We start from the raw sequence: 20,902 nt of genomic DNA, 5'->3' as shown, positions 1-20,902 counted from the left end.
TATCCTAGTCTTTAGACTAATAAAATGATCACACTTGCACATAAAAAGTTAAGACTATCAAGTCAATAATGTGATCAGAGTTGAGCCTGGAATAAAGTTTTACATGCAACAGAAATACAAGTCGATTATTCCTTCAGGTGATTACTGCCCTCGTTTCGCTCAGGTAGCAAACCCACCCGCAGGAATAATCTTTGACTTTATTGTTGCATAATATACTATTCTTGTCTCTTTCTACAAGGAAAAAATAATAGAATTATCAAATTATTTCGATTAATCTCCTGTGACTGGTATTGAATATACTACTACGCATTCAGCCGTTTTTTTAACATGTCAATAAACTTGATATCACTGTAGCTGGATACTAAGAATGTATTACATTTATACTCACGAGTTATGCAAATTGATGTGTTGCAACGTTTTCTGTACAGTCGCTTAAATTACTGCATCCGAAATGATAAAATGAATGTCCAGTTTTATAGAGTAAGCTTTATTTCTATTACCATATTGATCAGTTCCAATGATAATCAGCAATTGTTAAGAAATCGTTCTAAACACTCTACGAAAAGATCAGCTAGGTCATACGTGTTTTTAAAAGCATTACCTAGTCTTCCATTATGGTGTGAATGATGATGAAATACTAGATTACTTCAACCTATATTAATCAGTGTGTAGCCAACATTGTATAACCATAAATCAGAATAACCTAGTATAATGACAAAAATGGGACATGAATACTTACAGTTATAGGTTTTTCGAAACTAAACACCACTCCAATACAATTATTAATAAAAAGGTTGTTTTGTTTGAAAATAGCTTACAAACTAAATTCAACACTTCGTGGATTTATCCTGATCCAGATGTATCCATTTTTTGATTGTCCGCCTGGTTTTCGGGAGGTCGATCTCTGTCGCCGTGAATAGGTGTCGAAGCATACGAAGCTCCTGAATCAGAGCCAACATTAGAACCTGAATTTCCATCTCCCACATTGTGCGGTGATTGAGGATGATAATGAGGACTATGAGGGCTGTGTGGGCCGTGAGAGTGCGGTCTACCCATAGAATGGGGAGCATACTGGGAATAAGATTGATAATAGGGATGAGCATATTGAGGATAAGGTTGATGATACGGCTGCTGTTGAGAATACGCATAAGAAGGATGTGGCGGTCTTGGAGCCAACGGAACATTTTGCGCTTGTTGACCTCCGGCCGGTTGATACTGCTGATTGTAACTCTGACCGGTGGGTATCATTGAGTTCACGTGAGGGTTTGGTGGCATTGCATTTTGGGAAGGCATTGTTTGGGGCGGCATGTTTTGATTGTGCGGAGGTGTCGCTTGAGAGGGTAGAGTGTGATTCTGATGGGGAGGAATCGAATGATTGGGAAGAACGTTTTGTTGATGGGGGGTATGCGATGGAGGAGGTTGAGGTTGCTGTTGCTGTTGCTGTTGCTGTTGCTGTTGCTGAGGTTGAGTTTGAGGTTGCGGCTGAGGTGGTGGTGGTGGTAGTTGCTGCTGCTGCTGCTGTTGTTGCTGCTGCTGTTGCTGCTGCTGTTGTTGCTGTTGCTGCTGCTGCTGTTGTTGTTGTTGTTGGTGATGTTGCTGTTGTAGTAGCAGTGGTGGAGGCTGTGCTGGTACAAGTACAGGAGCAATGGCTGGTGGAGTAGAAGGCTGGGGTGGGGGTACGCTTGTAGCGGTAGTAACGGTTGTTTGCTGGATGGGGCTCACTGCTCCCGGATATGTCACAGGTGAAGACCTCTGCGGAGAGTGATTATTTGTTTGCATTGTTGTTTCAGTTTTTACTTCTGTGTATGGCGGTGAAAGTGTCTCCTTTTTCGTTTCGATAGGCTGATCCACATCCATTTTCTTTTCTGATGGTTCGCTGTCTGTAATCTATAGAAATATACACACGTCAATTGATTATAAGCTTCGAATGTGAGAATGTCTTTGTTCTCCGTTCATCTAATAATCTGCTCTTACTCAGAATCCATTTTTACATAGTATATTTATAACAAATTATTAATACCTCAGGTTGTGATTCTTCGCTAACTGGGGCCGGAGTTGGAGTTGGAGTGGAATTCGGTGTTGATTCGCTTGAAGCCGGGCCATCAGATCGATTTTCTTCGGTACCTTTTTGTCTGTCTCTTCGTAATAACTCGTATTGACGCTCAACCATTTTATTGAATGCATCTTCGTCTACTGCAGGCTTACAATGCTGATGGGATAAAACGTATATCAGCAACAATTTATTATTATGCTAAAATTGTAAACTACAAGTTTTTACTTACTTTCTTTAATTCATCTTGAAACACTTCGCTAGCTTCAACGAATTTACGTTTTTTTGCGTCAAACTTTTCTTCAATCTGCTGCAGCTCAGCTTCTAATTTTTTCTGCAGAAGTATTTTATTATATTTATAAGTTAAAGCAATTCTTGCTTTACAATAGAAGACATATTTATTTTACTAACAACGTGTGGTTTAGACTACCTGATGCATTGTGAGTGACTGTACTTGGCGTCGAAGAACTTGCATTCTTTGAGTAGTAACTACAGAACGCACATCTGGTACAACGGTGTCGCTAAAGATCTCATTTATCAGTCTGTGATTGCGGGCGAATCGAGAATATGCAACGTGTTTGACTGAATATCCATCGTCTTGATCTAGGGATAAATAGAAATAGAACATAACTCGGTGCTCAACGACGTTTGCTAAGTTTGTACAGATCCAGTCAACTTTATACGATTAGTCTTTCAAAACCTAACACAGATTAGGAAATCCCAATTGCGCTTACCTCTTATTTCGGGATAGCAAATTATGAACTTCTTAGGCCAAAACTTACAGTTTAACAAAAGAAGAAATGGATAGTTAATGGATAAATTGTATACCATCATCATCTTCCGCCGGTTGAATGTCTATCCGTCGGTCTTGGGCTGCCTGACTTTTACTGCTTCCAGAGGAACGCTCATGAGTTTCTCGATCATCGCTATTTTGCTGAGCTGCACATAACACTGCATTAGACACAAGTTTGTAAACATCCTACACTCAGTGTTTGGATATGCACAAGCTGACAAAACACATCTAAATATACCAGATCATTTTCTTATCTGACACAGAAAAGTGCAGTTAGAGCTATATATGTCTTGTTATACAATAATGCAACGAATATCAGATAGAGTAAAAAATTAGCTGAAACCTACCAGATTTTCCCCTATTCTTTGCAGCGATATACGCAAGGTATGCAGGCGAATTATGGTAAGTTTTTAAGCTCTTCTCATATTCGACCTGAAACCAAACATTACTAGTTGTTTAGAATTTTCAAAGAGAGAAACATTTGAAAACTTCAGATGTAGCTGTAGTGGGTAGCAATGAGGAAGAAGGGTTTTCGATATTTGAAATTCAGTATACTCACCTTTTCTGCTTCATATTCTTCGATGAATTCAGTTTTCTCATCTTCCGGTAGGTCTCTCCACATCTGCCCGATGATTTTTCCTATTTCCCATAGTTTTAACTCGGGATTTTGAGCTTTCACTTGGTCCCAGACTTTTCTGCTGTATCTCATGTATGGCATCAATGGTTTCTCTGGAGGCTTGGGTGGTTTTGGCAACCTAGAATCCGCCTGAAACATATAGCATAATTGTGGATCCTGTAAGCAGCCAACGGCAGAACAACATTTTATGTAAATAAACGCATGTCTACCGGTGTGCTTTTTCCAACTTTCTGTGGGGTAAATCCAGGATGTCCATGAGGTGTTTGAATGAAAGGGGTCTGCGCATCTTTCTGCAAATAATGTCATGATTAAATTTCTGGATCAGAGATGTTTGACTGATGCGTATGAGAAAGATTGCTTGATAACATACCCCTGTACTAGAACTACCACTGGCACCGGAAGCCCGTAATCGTTCTGTTAAAAATATCCAACAGTTATAATTTCAGCATTCAATTTTGTCTATGCGCATGATGTTCACTTTAGGTTTATTATACATACGATTGCTAGAAACAACATTTGACGACGCCATCGCCACTTGTTTGTAATTCTGCGGTAACGCCATCCTTTACCTGTACATTTGAAAATTAATGAATGAATCGTTGAAAGACGGTATTCTTGAAAACAATTAACTTGGGTTTGTCGAAAAATTAATTTTTTCACAATCTACTGCAATCAAAGATTTGTGATAATATATGAAATCGTGGGAAAATATCAGAAGCTCCAGTTTCTGAGTAAATATCATTTCCGCCGCTTGCAAAATAGTTAACAGAAGGTTACAACTCCGTTCGAATTGTCTGTAAATTAATCCAATCGAGTTCCTGGAAATCCGACTTTGGGAAATGAACATTATGTATGAAAACTGTGCTAAGCTGTTGCTGGCAATGAGCTAAATTCCGTACACGTAAGCCTCTGCTGTCCAATTCGAAGGAAAGGAAAAATCGAATAAAGCATTACGAATAAATGAAAGTACTTACTTTGTAAGTAAGAAACCACCGTCAATCGTTTCAGGAGTAAAACCTCATACTGAATCAAAGTTAGAGAGTAACGAAAATTTACAATTCACGGTACAAAACGCCGAAGCGTCGGGCGAGGTTTCAGAATTTCATAGATTGCTCGTACATGCCCACATTAAAAAAGCATAGTTGTCAGCACGCATCTCGTAGATGGCGTCTAGCTTTTGAACTTACAAAAATCATCAAGAGATGGCGGATCACGCTTACAACATGATCGGTGTGACGTTGGCAACGGACCGGAGTCTCATCTGCTTTTAATGCCGATCGGGTCTACTTTTAGGACTTTAGTCGACAATACTCATGTAAGTATTTGTTTTTATTGATTATCTTTGTTATATATTAACATAAAACCTGAGTTAATATAATTGAACTTTGGTGAATAGCGTTATTCGAGTTTTAGGTCAACGGTTTTTTGTCCAAGTCCGCGACGTTAGAATAAACAATTGATAGACGATCGGGAAGCCATGTTGTTGATCAGTTCCAAGTCCGAATTCTTTCTCGCGCTGTAAAGAATAAAGTTTTGACGGTAAGTTTGTTAGTTTTGAATTAAAAATATTAACAAATTTGTGATACATTTGTGATACTGTCCGCAGTGGTATTTACGTAGTGTATTATCCAAACGGTATAAAAAATAAACGAGTCTATTCCGCCCTCAAAATGAAAAAAAATTTCCAGTTTGATTTTCGTTTCGTGTATCTGCAAACGTAGAGTTCAGATGTTTACAGGTGAAAAGTGATCGTTTATAGTTAGGATATCCTCGGACTCGAGTGCGCGTAGTGAAAACGAATTGTTCAATTCTCCCGAAGAAAAGATGAACGTACATCGAACTGTTCTTTCTTCATTACATGGACATCCAGGTATAATATGAACATTTGCACATACATATATACTTCTGTTCGAAAATATGATATACTGCATTTGTCATCTGTGTACACGTATGAACGTAATTTATTTGCTATCTTCTCATTCAAGCTTGAGCTTCACGTGCGCAAGCTTTGCCATACACCTAATTATTATTTATTCATATCATTGTTGGTATGCATATGCTCCAAGTTGGTAAGCAACGTAAAGAGATATGATTTCTCAATTCAGCAACGTTGTAATAATTTTTCCGGATTTAAATTACACGCTGGAAACGGTGTCGTCGGGTTATTTTACTCGCATGCGGAACGCAAATCCGAAGATTGGTAACGTGTTACGGAACACGTGCCAGATTGGGTTTTAGTGTCAACAAGCCGCAATATTTGAAATCAGATCGGCTTGAAAACATGTGATTGCTGTGTTTACTGTGGGATCAAAATTGCGAAGATTAATAATAATTTGATTGTCTTCATTGAAACTTACTTCCACGATAGTAACCAGACCACTGCAGGCAAGTATTACTTTCAGGTGTTTATTTATTATCATCATCATCATTATCAGTTATAATCGCGAATGCTATTTTTAACACTCGTTGACTTTCATTTAGAGGTTATGATGCCGCATCCGAGAAATAGTTTTTCCTGGGATGACTGAGAATATTAACTTTTTATTCGCCCATTTTTTTACTGAATATATTTCGATCCTAGCTACTCATATTCTCGCACTAGTCACTCCATTGAGGTTATGCTGGTCCTACAAGAATCACTAAAAAATACATAAGATATTGGCAGGTTTCATTATTTTGAGCCTCCCTCGGTGACGGGTACAAACGGCATTATTTTTTGGGTCCCTGAAAAACATGGTATCATTTGCAACCGTGTAATTCAGAATATTAACTCATTTCATCCCCTTCTCGAAGGTTCTCACATGACTAACGTGTGATCCAGAGGAAAAAATGTGGCGCGACATAGAAGAATGTTACCATTATTGTGGATGATTGAAAGCTATTGCGGTATTGAAAATTCAGGGATAATGAATATTGGTCGGCAGTGTACTGTACCTAAGTATGGTATATTCCACGCAGCATTTGACATGTTTCGCGCTAATAGCAATGTTCTTTTGTGACGCTTTATATTCTCGATCAGCGGAGGTTTTTTGTTGTGCGAATCGGCACGTAATTCATTTCTCATCCATCAGCTTATTCAAACTATTTATAATTTTTCACAAGCAGATAAGCATCTGGACAAGATGAGCAGCTTGAGCGAGATGATCATAACAAGCGATGGATCAGGACTAATGTTCAGTGCGGCGGCATGGGATCCTCAGACGGGCACTCAGTTGGCAACGTACAAAAACGGAACCAGTCTAGGCTACAACACAACAAATATATTAGCGGACTCTTATTTGATAGGAGCAGATGCCACCAAGCCGCGTCTGTACTTTTGGCCTTTAAACAAGCAAACTCCGGTGGAAAACATGCGTTTTGTAGCCCCAGGAACCGTCACGGCGTTGACGTGCTCCCCAGATGGATTATTTATCGCTGCTGCAGTAGGAGAGAAGCTTTGTATCTGGCAAACGAGTACTGGGGTTTTACTAGCTGTTGTCTCAAGGCATTACCAGACTGTAACTTCTCTGAAATTCACCTCCGACGGATCGACATTAATCAGCGGTGGCGACGACGGTCTCGTATTTGTCTGGTCTTTATCCAGTGTTGTCAGCAGGACCGAGAACAACACAGGGACTCGGCAGGCGGCGTCACTTTACAGCTTTTCCGATCACTCGCTGGCTGTGAAAGACTTATTTATTGGCAGATTTGGTATTCAGGCTAGACTTGTCACCGTGTCTCTCGACTGTACCGCTAAGATATACGATCTGGATAGTGGTACACTCTTGCTTAGCCTTGTTTTCGGCGTACCTCTGACATCCGCAAGCATGGATCTGCGAGAGAGTTACCTCTTTGTCGGATGCACAACTGGGGAGATTTTTCAGTTTAACTTACACTCGCCTCCCAGGGGCAGAGAACATCACGTCAATCAGACCGAGGAAGCTTTGACTTTCAAGGGTCACATCAAGGCTGTTACTTGTCTGTCCGTGTCCACTGATTGCACGTCTCTGCTTTCCGGATCCGCGGACGGATTCGTCAACATTTGGCACATTCCGAGCCGCCAAATCCTCAGAACGATACCTCACAAGGGGCCCGTTACTGCTGCATTTTTTACGAGGGCAGTAAACAACTTTTTCACCAACGATTTGAGGCCTAAGCTTGTACTGCACAGTCTGCAGAGGAATGCCGACGCGGACTCTGAAAACGACGTTATCGAGGTTGTGAACAGCTGCCGAGAGCAGGATCTTCTGAATGCCGAAATCTTCTTTAGTAGCAATGACGTTCCTTCGGACGGGAGTGACGCTTACGCCGAGTTGCAAAAGGCTCAGGACGAAATTAAGGCGCTCAAAGCTACCAACGCGCAATTATATAAGTATGGTGTGAAGTTGTTAATGAAATAAATGTTGAAATTTAATTTCCAATTGTTTTCAAGTTCGGCGACTAGCAAACATTTCCTCATCAGTTATCGATTTAATTTACGAGGTTGAAGCTACTAACGTTAACGTGACGAAACCTCGGTAAAAGAATCCCTGTTTTTCAATTTCAGAACAGTTTTAAAATGTGATAGTTGAGTTTTAAAAAAATTAAAATTAGCGTGCAGGTTTGCTTGATCGTGATTTATTGAATTTCAGATAATTCTAAGTTGTGGAACAGTGATTATTTTCATGGAAACGTATCGTTGCAGTAACGTTACTAACTTCAACCTAATTTTAATTTTGCGAATGGGACGTGCTCCGTGAGAATTCGGCATATTCCCCCATAATCAGTATGAGGTTTTGGTTTTATGAAATTGTCAGGATACCAAGGCCAGAAAAAGAGTGCAAAGTAACGTAAAACACGCGATAGAAATTAATTTATGTGAAATCTTAGGCAAGTTCGAGAGTTGTTGCATACCTGACCAGGGTATTAAAGACAGTGAAGGGTCGGCTAGACTTTTCATTCGCACTGAAAGTGGAAAATCTCGAGTGTGTTTGATGCAACACAGTGATATATACAATTTGTCGGGAGTTCGGGAATTTGAATTAAAGTCTCGGAGCTCATCAATCAGACGAGATAATTTTCCACGGCTTTGCATGGGTATCAGCTCGGAGCTATATCAGAGGCGTACCGCTCTCGGTGCGGATTTCTATTTGGCGATGAAAATTTTCCCCACCGACGTTTCTAATGCGAATCATTTGTTAGACTCGTTTCTCGCGAGCGAAACACTTTGCGGTTTTCGCGGTTGAATCGCGCCCAAGGCTCGATGCGGAACGTCGTAAGTCATATTGTACAACCATGGCTCGTGACAATTAACCGAGGCAATTAAGGCACGGTGACGTTGAGTTAGCGTCGTGTCAACCGCCAAACCGTTCTACGTATACATACATAATAATATATTATTGCCGTTGTAACTGCCCCTTATGCGCGTATCCATATTACGATCAAGTATATATATGTATATGTACATATGTATGCATGTATGTGCCACGTATGCGTAAATCTGACCCGCGATATTGAATGGATAGATTTTATGCAGGTATGCGTCTGTTAGGAAATCATTCGAAGGCCCGCCGCATGGTGGAAATCTGTTTTTTTCCGTTCCCTTTCCCTCCATTCTCTATACGAATTTAGTTTTGTTTCGTACACTTATTTGGAATCCATGTGTGCATGTGCGAAAAATTGTGCAGCTTCGTTTCTCCCGTATTGCCAGTGCTATTTTTTTATCATCCTGAATTATACTTGCAACACCACGCGGGCATCCCGCAACTGTGTTATGTGTAATCCACAGCGGGCGTGACAATATCATTCTGCAATAGCTTAATATCGTTACCCCGATCGTGTTAAATCCGCTGGCATAGGTCGTATCGAAAGTTATACAAGGGTGCACGCGACGTATAACGTGTAACTCTGACGTCCGTGACGAAGATATTTTTCTCGTCGTATAAATTCAAGGACTGTGCTGGTTATATTGACGTGGCAAAATTTCGTATAAAAATAAGGCGGCTTTCCTTCATGGTGATTTGTGAAAAATAAACATTCTAATTTCCGCGTGTATGTACGCGTATTTTAGGTGGTTAAACGAAACGCTGTGTAGGCTTGTGTAAGGATACTCTATTTGCATGCACGGATTCCGGGCTCCGTGAGGTCGTTCATTTGAATGGAAAAGACGTAAACTGAGCGATAACAGGGCACTATCTACCGTTTAAAAAACGCCCACGCTCCAATGCCTGTTTAATTAAGCAATAGTTCACGGAAACTTCCCCTGCGTCTTTGGGGTTTACTATTTCCCGACACTACACGTCATTCTTTAAATTTAAATCAATGAAAATTATAATTCACTGATTCCCAGTTATAAGTATACCACTGGAAAAAATCAGTGCACGTATATACATATACTAGGGTGGTTCTGATTTTGGTCGTGTCGGAACCCCCAAAAAGTAATCAACAATCAAAAATCTGGCTAAATCCTCGAATTTTGTCGGTAACTCTAACTCAAGATAACTGTTAATTACTTTAAAACTATATATTATAAAAAAATTTCATGCGTCTAATTTTTAGGAATTCAGGGATCTAACCAGATTTTTTTCTATAAATGTCTATTACTTTTGCGAGGTGAGCGTGAAGAAATTCCGACATGACCAAAATAAGAACCATCCTAATACATACACGTACGATTCAGTGAATTTTCATTCTATACACACTGTCGATTTTGTTCCTCGATGGATTTTTATCTATGCTACCGACGTTGAGGCACTTTTTCTTCGATAATTGTTAATTTTTTCGAAGACAATTCCGCCCTGACTCCCTCCCCATTCGTCAAAGTTAACTCGGCTTCGGTATCTCTTAAATTAGATCATATCGCTGAGACGAGTTTATCCATATATGTATGGTTATACCATATACGTAGGTACGTATGCGGTGCGAAAACGTGCCGCGGCTACAGATGAAAGATTTCGACCAATAGTTTTGATACAGAATCGCGTGCCGTAAACACCGATATGAGTGAACCTGGGAAAAGAAGTAAGGTCGGAACGTAACGTAACGGAACAGAACGGAACGGGGAGGGAAGAGAAACTCTACGGATAATGATAAGGAATGACTGTACCGGGGATCTGAGGAATTTACTTTTCCCATTGCATTAGCCCCGAACGGGGTCGCAGCTACTGCCTGGTGTCTAAACACGGTCACGCACACTTTGCCTCCCGTTTGATCGAGTTTTCGAAAAGGATCCCTACAATGGTACGTTGCGTAACAAAAAGGCAAACTCGGTTTTTTCGGGCCGAGCCTAAGGTTGCAATACGCGTCGTTGGTGAGACGAAAACAAATATCGAAAATACGCGAGGCGAAAATACCGCTGCCTCCTTATTGCGCAGGATTCTTTATATAACAAGAGCATGTTGCGCGTTTCTTCACGAAGCATGAAATTGAGGTTAGGGTCGCGTAATGTCAAATTTGTTCGCGTTGGCGCATGCGCGCAGTACAGAAAAGACCACTTTTAAGTTCCAGGAGTTGAAAGTCGTATTTTCTGTACACCGTGCATACGCATTCACAGACATGCTCTATCGTTCGACGGGCTGCTCACTTAAGAAATCATTGAACCATTTCATCCGAAATCAGACAGGCAATCGCTAAAAGTCGCTGAAAATCGCTCGAATTATATGATTTCTGATATCTCAAAATGTATAGGAAATCATGGGAAATCACATAAACATGTGATTTCGGGAATCGCTGCGAATCACTCATCCCCATTCTAAGCAAGCAAGCATTTATCCAACGTGTATGTCATGTATATAGATACATTTTCGATGTCCTCTCATATTATAATGTAGTGAAAAAAGTTCAAGTGTTCGCGAAAATGTTTCTGAGAGATTAAAAAATTTATTCTAATTTCTTTAATAATCTATGTTATTGATTGAGTACCCACGTATTCCTGATCGTAAATTAATTATTGTTAATCTAAAATAATTAACCAATCTTCATTTCTTGACAATCTAGAAATCAGGGATTTCTGAAATTTAGAAATCACTCGTAATCGTCGAAAATCAGTTGAAATCACAAGAAATCGATTTCTTTTGGATATCGTCGTGCCACCGAAATTGCGAGTGAGTAACCGTCACAGAAACGGGTACTTTGTGTACGGAAAATACGTATGGAAAAACGCGTATAACATGCGCGCGTTATATAAATGATATTTTCTCTCACAATCAAAGCTTCACAATCAAATTAGAAGCGATGAAGTACATTTAGGCCGGGCAAACAGCCAGAATTCTCGGATTCGCGCCGCGTTTAAGGTATAAACCAAATATTTTCACAGCGAGACAAAAACCGAAAGCAATTATTTCAACGATCTCAGATTGTATAACGAACGTTTATCTATATACCTATACACCCACTCCGCAGCTTTGCAGCTTCTTCGTATTTACTCGGGACAATTATCGCCATGAATTCTAATGATTTTTAGCACGTTAATTCAACTGCACTTAGTGTGTCCGTGATGCGACTCTTGCCGCGAGGAAATGGAGAAAATCGAGATTGTCACAGGCAGGGAAGCTCGAAAATTTTTAACACCTCGTTTTCAATCGAACCTAGACGAGTATTGGCACATTTTAAACAGAGTCTTTAATTTGCTGTTCCGAAATCATTGCAGCTTGGTATGAATGTTTTTTTTTAAAGTTTTTCTCGATCTCATTAACAGCGCGCGAACGTTTTTTCGCATAATTTGCCGAAAAATGATCTGAAACGTTCAGACTTGAGAAGGGGTAGAAAAAAAGTGGTAAAACTCTTCAGAATCGATAGCGTGTAATTTAAAGAACGATACTGTATTTCAGTATCGAATTTGTAATTCGCCCTTCAGCCCGTGGCGTATAATATACCACACGTCGATACGGTCAGCTTACGTCAGGTATTACTCATAAAATTGGCTGAAGTAATGATTGGTGATCGTGTTTAATTGCCAGAGGATATGGGTATATATTGTAAATAAATTGGTAGGTTAATTAAATCCGAGCAGCGTAAGGTACTGCCGCGTGATGAAAATCTTGGTGTCTCGGAGCGGGGCGGGGGAGGGATGAAGATTTAAAAATGAGCGTAGAACAAGTTTTTGGCGAAAAAGAAGTGCCGTTGGCAAGGAAACGGATAAATATAACTCGACATAGCGCGTAAACTTACATATTTATTTATATGTAATGTACGCATTCATATATGTACACGTATATGAAGGAAATTTTATTTTCGAGCACGAACCAATCTGGTTTTGCTTTGTAAATTCGTTTTTAATTAGTTGGTGGGAGACCCAAGAGGAGGTGGTAGAGCGGCGCCAAGAAGAAGCTTCGCACCGGCACGTGGGGGTGGCTTAGGGGTGCCGGGCGTCGGTGGGATCCGGGTGTGCAGGGGTGGGTCACCAGGTATAAAGTTCACCGAAGCCAGGGCACAGCATCCAGTGCCACGGTAGTAGCGAAGTTCGCAGCACAAACTCCATTTTTTACTTTCGCTTTCTATTTTACAATATTTCATCCGCACTCCTCGCAAAGTCGAGTATATATAATATAACACACGCCAACTTGCATCCGAGTCACGTATTCCGCACACTTCGGAGATGAAAGATACTCTGTCTTTCGTACTGGTTTTATTAATCGCTACCACCTCGCTCAATCGTAAGTGAAAGCACTAAATTTCTTTGCCGTTCAAGCCCGAGGTTACTCTGCGAGAAACAAAAAAAATTTTCGGAATTCGGCATGTAAGAGAAGCCAAGGCAAGAGGGAGTCGTATTCGACTTTGATCATTGTTTTCTATCCCATGTTTCGACAAGCCAATCTTGCGCTATTTGCACTAAAAATCTGACAGCTTGCACGAAGCTTTCCGGCCCTTTACACGTCTACCTACATAGTTAGTCCAAAACGATCGGTTGACGATGATTTAACTTTGTTGAAATTGTTGTTTCTGCCTGTGTCACTTAATTTCGAAAAGAAATTCCTTCCAGTTTTTTTTCTTTCCTTCGTTAGAGAGAAATTACGCAGTTTCGATTAAGGCAGCCATGATTTCTGCAAGCTTCGCGAGTGGCTTCGGGGCTTAAGCCATCAGACAGAGAGCTTTCGTCAATGCCGAAAGAACTGTCGACTTTGAATCCTGATAAACCAGAACGATGTCGTATCGTGGCGATCGTGACAGTTTTGAGATTCCCTCTCAAGCATTTTGATGAGATTAGGGTGGATACCAGCCGCCAATAGCGGCAAGACTCGGGTTTGTGGTAATTGGTACATAGCCCCATCCTCGCGAGATTGCGAACTGTTGAGAAATCGTTTCGGATACGTCAGTGTTTTACCTTCTCATTGTGCACCACGGCCTCACGTACAAGTTCCAAATTGAACCGCGGCTATAAATTCATTCTTCCTTCAGAGGAAGCGAAAGGAATTTTTCTCCCTCTCCCTCGCAATGTTTCGTTCTACTGAAAAATATCTTTTTATATTCGTCTCGATATTCTTTATTCTTCTTTATTACACAGCGGGATAAAATCCCGTTTTGCATTGTTTCATATAACCTCTTAGTTTCGTTATTTCGATCATAACACTAGTCAATGTTTCAATATCATTTTTCAATATCAAAGATCTATCAAACCAAAGACGAAGGAATGCGAATCAAAAGAATTTTTCCAAGAAATAAGAGTTGAACATTTTTTGAAGCCTCACAAAAAATAATCAATCATATCCAGACTGTCGGTCGAAGGTGTTAATTCGCGTCGAGCTAGTTCAGGCTAAGTACCGTGATCAAATTATCCGAACATTGAGTACCAATTCCGAAATTCGATCCCTGCTTGCATGTGCTGAAAATTACCAGCAACCCGGTATTTCGGAGTAAATTGAGATCTACTTCGGTGGTTAGTATCCATTTGGAGATAAAAATTGAGAATAGAAATTGCATTTTCAACTTTTAAGCGTCAAATTGGTAATTTGGCAAGGGGTAAAGAGGAGGGAGAATAAAAGACGACGTAAAGCTGGCGAAATATCCGCCCGACGCACGGAGACCTCGATGCTGAGCTTTTCGGCTCCAGAGTCAGCAAAGACGTGATACTACACTGGACTTTGTTTCCAGGTGGGGAGGAAATCAAACTAAAGAAGCAATGCAGGAGTCTTTTCGATTATCCACGCGTCGGCAGGTCCCCAAAGATGACGGAGCTCACTAGGACGGGTCGAGCTTTTGGCATGATAAACGTCCCGCGAGTTGGACGCTCGGACTCGTCCGATTACGACGCCGCTTTCGATCTCAATTATGACGGTGAGAGTCTCTAATTCACTTTGCATTTTTTTCTTTGTTGGTTTCTACACTTTTCGCCCTGTATAATGACGAGAGGCGAGAACTGCGACGATGAAATTGAGCATCGAGTGAACTTGCCTCAAGTTCACGGGGTGATGGAAGTAAATTTATACGGTTCGGACTCTGCATCGAGTATTACAACTTTCGACCGTTACGGGGGATGAATTTATTCGTGGTTCAGGGGACTTGAAGGGTCCTCGGGAGAGCTGGGCTTGACCGATCCTTTGGGGACATGGGTAAAGGACCCTTTGACGCCCCCCAAACTCCCCACGGGATGTTGATAGTTGGCCTCGTAATTTCAGATCGTTAATTAGGAGACTGCACACGCCAAGGTGTATTGTAGGTACGTAGGTATAATACAGCTTGGCTATACGACTATACGTAAAATCGGTACGACGTAGAAAGTCGGTGAAAAAAACAGTGTTCTCAGATTTTTCGTCTTATTCTGAAGCGTTTTTGCTCCACTCTTGTAAAGGCTTGCATAAGTATAAAAAAAAAATCATTCAGGAAAGAAGTTTATCTGTACGTAGAATGGGGCCCTTGTGGTTATTACCAAAAGTTCGAAACTTTGACGATTACATGTTTGTGGTTATAACCAGTGGCAATTCATACATTTCCAAGCACATAAGCTTAGCGGATTCAACGGCAAAGGTTACCTACCTTCATGTTTGATACTAATTAAACAGCCTTGCTACCAAGCCAATTTGTCGAGGACTAGGGACACTCGTCCCTTGGAGATACAGGCACACGTATACCTGTAGAGCGGGAAAGAGAGAGAGACAACAGACAGGGAAAGACACGGGTGTAATGATTATAAATAGCGAATTCGCGTTTGCCAGTCGACAGGCGAGTGTCTGTAGACCCACTCGATGAATCCGAAATGCATTTAATTATGTCTGGAAGACCGCACCTACAGCCCTCAGAAATTCCACGACGCTTTTAGATATGTCCCATGAGGTGAAACGGCAGGGTTTGATACCTTTCCCACGTGTAGGCCGGTCTCGCGACGCCCCTTCGTTGTCCTACGCGAACGATGCCCTCAAAGTAGCGAAGGCCAAGCGTACGGGCGACGCCGTGTCGAGCGGCGGGATGTGGTTCGGTCCTCGTTTGGGACGCCTCCACAGACGTGGTGAGGAGCCACAAGCGGAGGATCAGCAGTGGGCCATTTTGCCGATACGAGGTAATTCCGATCCCCGATGCAGTTTTAATATGCTTGTTACCCAAGGTGAGCGTACCAGTTATTGACACGTTTGGACCAGACCCAATCATTGACGCTTTCATTTTCCAAAGTTATAAATTTACGGCACTAAAACCAATTGCAAGATTTATTTTTTGGTAACTTTAGAACCAATGCTCAAACAGATACAACGAAAAAAGGTTAATCATTGGGATAGGGTAAATAACTGATGCACTTACTTTGAATCTCCTGGTGTGATCTCCCTTATTTTGCTCGATGAATGTGCATGCTAAGGAATTACGCGCGCGTTCGTTGCCGATACTCGAGAACGGCGAGATATTTTCCGAGTCTAGCGGATCTGAGATGGAATTGAGAATGCCGGTACGAATGGAGAAGTGAGACAATTTTTTACCACGGGCTGCACTCGTTAATTAACAGTGTAAACGTTGAACCTCGGTGAAGAAAAGCAGAGATTTGGAGATGTCTCGTCTGGTTTCGTCGCGTCTCGTCTCGTTTTCCTCTTCAACCAGCCGAGGTTCAATTAAGGTTAGGTCTGGATAATCCCGGCTTCGTTCGTTCCGTCGTTCGTTCATTCCTTCCTGCCTTCGTCCGAACGTTCTCTTCCTTTTATATTAATCTTAAATGAAATTGTTTCATTCCCCAATTACTTCTCAGGTCACCACCTAACTTGATCACCCTTATATACAGAGGTACCTAACTTTATCCACAATATCAATAAATCCCTCTCCTGGTAACCGCGAAAAATCTTCTGGGTAGCAGCGCACCGCTTTCTTCCCTGTTTCATCACTTAATTTGCATTTATAGTTGACCACGATACCTGGTTTATTTTAGTATTTTTCCACTCTATCGTATACTGATTTGTTTTACTTTATTTGTGTATATTATATACATACGTGCATATATCGTTTTTCCTCGCACAGTCTGCGTCAGCTTAAGTACACCTAATAATTTGTCGGCTGAATTAACCATGGGAAACGACCAGCAACAACTTTTGTATTCTTTTTCCCTGCTGATGTAATTAATGACGCTTCGTCTTCGCTCGGAGTATGCGTACGTCGTACTTCACCTACTTTCACTCCATCAACACACTCACACATTTGCACACATGAATGCACTAAGAAAGCGTAAGCGAAGAGCGTGATTATCACTGAAAGAAGACGTAAGCAGGAATTAGCCATACCTGCGGTATAGTTTAGATGTAACGCTAAACGCGCGGTCGATTATTTAATTGGATCTTCAGACCACCGACGCACGGTGTATCAATTGTCCTCGTGACCTACCGAAAGAGATTAAAGGTATTCCGTTGTTAATATAGAAAAATCCATACGTTTCTGTGCCTAATACCCGCTTAGGGAAAAAGTCTGGCTCACCTGATTCAGGAAATCCTTCATCATCTATTTCCGAAATGAATATTGAATCGCTGGTATTTTTCTATTTTCAAAATTTCAATCATTCGGACACGAACGATTTCCTTGAGGTCGTAAATCACGCGTCGCATCAATACCTGAATTCGACTAACTACTTATTCCCGCATTTATATTTTCATCCCAACTCAACCCATCAAGTGATCAACTCCGTAAACCGTAGTAGTAACTGCCGTTTGATAATCAGACGTAATGCTGCAGTAGTAACAATGCTCCCGAGTCAAACTGTCGTTAACGTGCAGTAGTAACGGTCACCGATCCGTCCGTACGTGGCAGTGAAAATGGTTCTTCGATCAGACGCGGCGCGGTGGTGGTGAGTGGAAAATGCCGGGTAACCAAACACGGTGCAGCAGTAGTAACGGTCATTAAAGGATCGGACGGAGCGCTGCAGTGGTAACAACGTTTGCGTCAGACTGAACGCCGAATCGATGTCGGGCGTTCGATCGCACGCTAGCCTTTAAATTCTGTAGCAGTATTTTTATAAATTTCGGTATTTGCGCTTTTGGTCGTAAGCTGCGTTTGTCAAGTCTTATCACCGTCTTGAAATGCAGATTGTACGCGTGGAAAATAGTATGCGAAAATAAAAGGCGAACTCTCGTGTAACGTGAAACTTTCCTGTTACGCTCTCGCGTTGTTGGGAATTTGTTTAATGTCGCTAATTTGATTATTATGAATTTACGAATTTAATTTATATATACAAGCAAGTATTCGGACAGCCGTACGCTATTACGTAGATTGAATTATCATTTGCGATGCTGGTAGATACATGTATAAAATGTTTTTATCCCCGACCCTAGATTGGAGCGAAAAAAAATATATCCTTGTTTTATTACCGGGGATTAGAAGAGGATGAGAAAAAAGCGAGGGAAAACGGGGAAGAGAGGAGTATACGCGGTAGAAAGTAGCTGATTAATTTATCACGACTAAAGGCGTCTGCTTTGTTCAAGGGTGAAGGTATCTGTTTTTTTTTTCTTTCTTTTTGCATATTCCCAGTACGGGTAAATAAGAACGAACGAATGAATAGATAAATAAACGAATGTAAGCGAATAGGTGAATGTATAAAATTGCGAGAGAAATAAGCTCTCGGGTGTAATTTAATAAAATCTGAAAAATTGACAGAGCGAAAGGAATGGAATGGGAATTTTTCGCTACTTTCGTATGTGATAAACACGATATAATTAGTAAATACGGAGCATCTTGGGTGAAGTTCGGCGTCCCTATCCGGGGGATAATGATCCAACCCACCATTAATTTACGTTACTTACGGACCCGAGGATCGGGGGGCTTTATAATAATTATACACGAAAGATAAACCGAGCCATCCACAACCTGTCGACCCTCAAATGAGTAACGGGACCGGGCGATATGCTACCGGGGACTAAACAATAGAGCGTACCGGGTTCAACGACGTCGTCGTTGTCGTAGTCGTAGTTCCGCTACCTCCGCAGGGTTCGGCCTATCGGAATTCCGGGCAACAAGAAGGCGGGTAAAAAATCCCGGAAATTGTTTCTCCGAGTAAAGTCGAGGGCGGTCATCGATTTTATATGGATATATTTCTTTTTATGCACTCTTCGGTAATCCGAATTCCAGGAATGTCAGTTCGGACCGCTTGAACTTCAAAGGGCGACTCGAGCCGTTCGCTGCGATATTTTATTTGACTTGAAAAATCATATAAGCGATTTTTTCTTCGACATCAAAGTCAAATTCAGCTTTTCGGTAGACTTTAAAGACCCGCTGTTGCACCCACCCTGACAATTAATGTTCTCTCCAACTCTCGACGACGGGACTGAAACGCCAAGTATTGCAGTAAATTAAGGAAAGCGAAGCTGCTCGGGTTGGATAATTTCCGGGAGGGTGTAACAACGCTGCATGGTATAACACTAGACGGATACGTTAGACTGTCTGTTTTTTCCCTTTTTACGCCTCGCCTTATTTTCATCCGTGCTTTTTTGCGGCTTTTTTCGCGCAAACGAATTACCGGTGGCTCGTAAAGGTAAATAATTAGTTGGACCCGTTGCCGGTTTCGGTGGTAAGGCAAGGGATAACGGCTGGCGTACGGGGAGGCTGCCAGGCCGAAAGACGTTTCACTCTTTCATGATTCCGATCCCCTGTTTGCCCCGGGATTAATGAATTGCGGACCATTCGACCTAATGCATGAGATCTCGCCATTCCAAGGATAATTGAAGAAGACGGGAGGAAGGAATCGTTTCATCCCTTGACCGGAAGTATCTGGCTCGCTATCATTTTCAATATTTTTTTTTTTTTTTTTACCGAACCTGCTTATTGGCCGATAAAGTAAACGGAAGTAAATAATCTGGCACTTGCCTTTTTTCCCCCGCAGAGTTTCAGGGCACCGGGGAGCAACAATCGGAGAACCTTACGCCCAGATTAGTTCGGGAATCGGACGGTGAGGAAGCTCAAAGATTCTCGAACACTGCAGGTGTCTACTAACTCAGCCTAATTTGACCTAATCTAATCTGTGTTAACTTAACTTAACGTAATCTAATTTTGGGGTGTACCTAACGTAACGTGCCATGTATACCTGTATGAGATGTACGCTGTTTTTGCCCGATAATTATTGTCTATCGAAAAGAATGTTAAACCTCGGCGCTATCGATGTACGATAAAATATTATACACCAAACGTGGTAAATAAACTGGTAGAAAAAACAGCAAGTAATAGAAAAATCAACGTTATCGGATATATATTACGCTGTTACTCCGTTTAACAAAATGTCGTTCATATTGTAATCTAATACCTACTTGTTACACCACATTGCGAATTTTATTCATTAAAATATCCTCGGCATGCGTTGTAATTTATTTGTATATACAATATATATATATATATACCCGTATGTATACCCGCTATTTTTCTTACCAATTTTCGGCCGGTCGTTGACTTTGAATTTACTTGCGTAAAATTCAGAAAAATCATTGACTTTCGTCTCCTGTAGCAGATTTGCGATTTTTCCTACGTGCGCAAAATTTTCCGCAAACTTCAAATCATTCCATTTCTATTTATGTTGGAAATTACAGTCAAACGATTTATGCCCGCACTTTTAATTGTACGACGAATCGCGTAAAGTTTACTGTCGAATAATTGACTTGAATTCATTTTTTTTTTTAACGAATCACTGTTTGAAGAAAACGAAGAAAGTTTCAAGTACACGATGGACGGGGTGAATTTCATTGCGAAATATCGCCCGGATGCGTCATGATTCGTGTTCTACAGAATCATGATTAGATAAAATTCAATCATTTTTTTATTAATTGACAAAGCGTTCATAGTAAATACTGATGTATGTATAGTAACAAATATTTACATATAATATAATATACATAATATATATATATATATGTTGTTATTATAATGTTTTTAACAAACTAGTGATACAGTTTCAAATGAATGATAAAGATAATTTTTCCGATCTTAATATATATATTATATATATATTATATACTCTCTATTACTCCTAGTCATTAGTTCCATCTTTATTTTTTTTCGGATTTTTTTTTTGTTTTTTGTATGG

The 20,902-nt window shown here is 40.8% G+C and overlaps 3 protein-coding genes across 7 annotated transcripts; 2 read left to right on the top strand and 1 right to left on the bottom strand.

The window, feature by feature from the left end:
* Positions 1–466: 466 nt before the first annotated feature.
* LOC107225436 (SWI/SNF-related matrix-associated actin-dependent regulator of chromatin subfamily E member 1) lies at positions 467–4,594 on the bottom strand. Of its 3 annotated transcripts, none has more exons than XM_046743667.1 (11): positions 4,455–4,594; positions 3,979–4,049; positions 3,851–3,894; positions 3,690–3,770; positions 3,403–3,609; positions 3,191–3,275; positions 2,879–3,001; positions 2,481–2,653; positions 2,283–2,384; positions 2,021–2,209; positions 467–1,887 (listed from the first exon to the last, which is right to left on the bottom strand). In XM_046743667.1, the coding sequence occupies exons 2-11, from the start codon at positions 4,040–4,042 to the stop codon at positions 844–846; spliced, it is 2,112 nt and encodes a 703-aa protein (XP_046599623.1). In that variant the 5' UTR covers positions 4,043–4,049; positions 4,455–4,594; the 3' UTR covers positions 467–843. The 3 variants fall into 3 exon arrangements, with proteins under 3 accessions (XP_046599623.1, XP_015521393.1, XP_046599624.1); XM_015665907.2 differs by having other exon boundaries at positions 2,879–2,989; XM_046743668.1 differs by having other exon boundaries at positions 3,979–4,090; positions 4,450–4,570.
* Positions 4,595–4,888: 294 nt separating this feature from the next.
* LOC107225406 (cardio acceleratory peptide 2b) lies at positions 4,889–20,726 on the top strand. 3 transcript variants are annotated; one of them, XM_046743681.1, is made up of 5 exons: positions 4,889–5,019; positions 5,219–5,350; positions 14,527–14,709; positions 15,692–15,928; positions 19,712–20,726. In XM_046743681.1, exons 2-5 carry the CDS (start codon positions 5,305–5,307, stop codon positions 19,819–19,821), a joined length of 576 nt encoding a protein of 191 aa, XP_046599637.1. In that variant the 5' UTR covers positions 4,889–5,019; positions 5,219–5,304; the 3' UTR covers positions 19,822–20,726. The 3 variants fall into 3 exon arrangements, with proteins under 3 accessions (XP_046599637.1, XP_015521348.1, XP_015521349.1); XM_015665862.2 differs by lacking the exons at positions 4,889–5,019; positions 5,219–5,350 and adding an exon at positions 12,888–13,091 and having other exon boundaries at positions 19,712–20,706; XM_015665863.2 differs by lacking the exons at positions 4,889–5,019; positions 5,219–5,350 and adding an exon at positions 12,888–13,091 and having other exon boundaries at positions 15,743–15,928; positions 19,712–20,705.
* On the top strand, positions 5,679–7,873 carry LOC107225403 (WD repeat-containing protein 18). The gene is made up of 2 exons (XM_015665857.2): positions 5,679–5,865; positions 6,586–7,873. The coding sequence occupies exon 2, from the start codon at positions 6,603–6,605 to the stop codon at positions 7,857–7,859; it is 1,257 nt and encodes a 418-aa protein (XP_015521343.1). The 5' UTR covers positions 5,679–5,865; positions 6,586–6,602; the 3' UTR covers positions 7,860–7,873.
* Positions 20,727–20,902: the final 176 nt, after the last annotated feature.

This window comes from Neodiprion lecontei, chromosome 6, assembly GCF_021901455.1.
Source record: "Neodiprion lecontei isolate iyNeoLeco1 chromosome 6, iyNeoLeco1.1, whole genome shotgun sequence".
Classification (NCBI taxonomy): Eukaryota; Metazoa; Arthropoda; class Insecta; order Hymenoptera; family Diprionidae; genus Neodiprion; species Neodiprion lecontei.
The sequence above is the reverse complement of the archived record's forward strand: the minus strand, read 5'-3'. Positions and strand labels throughout refer to the sequence as shown.

Excerpts from the sequence above, each read along its gene's own strand:
- LOC107225406 (XM_015665862.2), top strand. The coding sequence starts at position 13,034 with ATGAAAGATACTCTGTCTTTCGTACTGGTTTTATTAATCGCTACCACC. Across the intron at positions 13,092-14,526 it reads CGCTACCACCTCGCTCAATC|GTGGGGAGGAAATCAAACTA; the intron begins GTAAGTGAAAGC and ends CTTTGTTTCCAG. Across the intron at positions 15,929-19,711 it reads GGCCATTTTGCCGATACGAG|AGTTTCAGGGCACCGGGGAG; the intron begins GTAATTCCGATC and ends TTTCCCCCGCAG.
- LOC107225436 (XM_046743667.1), bottom strand. The coding sequence starts at position 4,042 with ATGGCGTTACCGCAGAATTACAAACAAGTGGCGATGGCGTCGTCAAAT. Across the intron at positions 3,002-3,190 it reads AAAGAATAGGGGAAAATCTG|TGTTATGTGCAGCTCAGCAA; the intron begins GTAGGTTTCAGC and ends TGTCTAATGCAG. Across the intron at positions 2,654-2,878 it reads ACCGGCGGAAGATGATGATG|ATCAAGACGATGGATATTCA; the intron begins GTATACAATTTA and ends ATTTATCCCTAG.
- LOC107225403 (XM_015665857.2), top strand. The coding sequence starts at position 6,603 with ATGAGCAGCTTGAGCGAGATGATCATAACAAGCGATGGATCAGGACTA.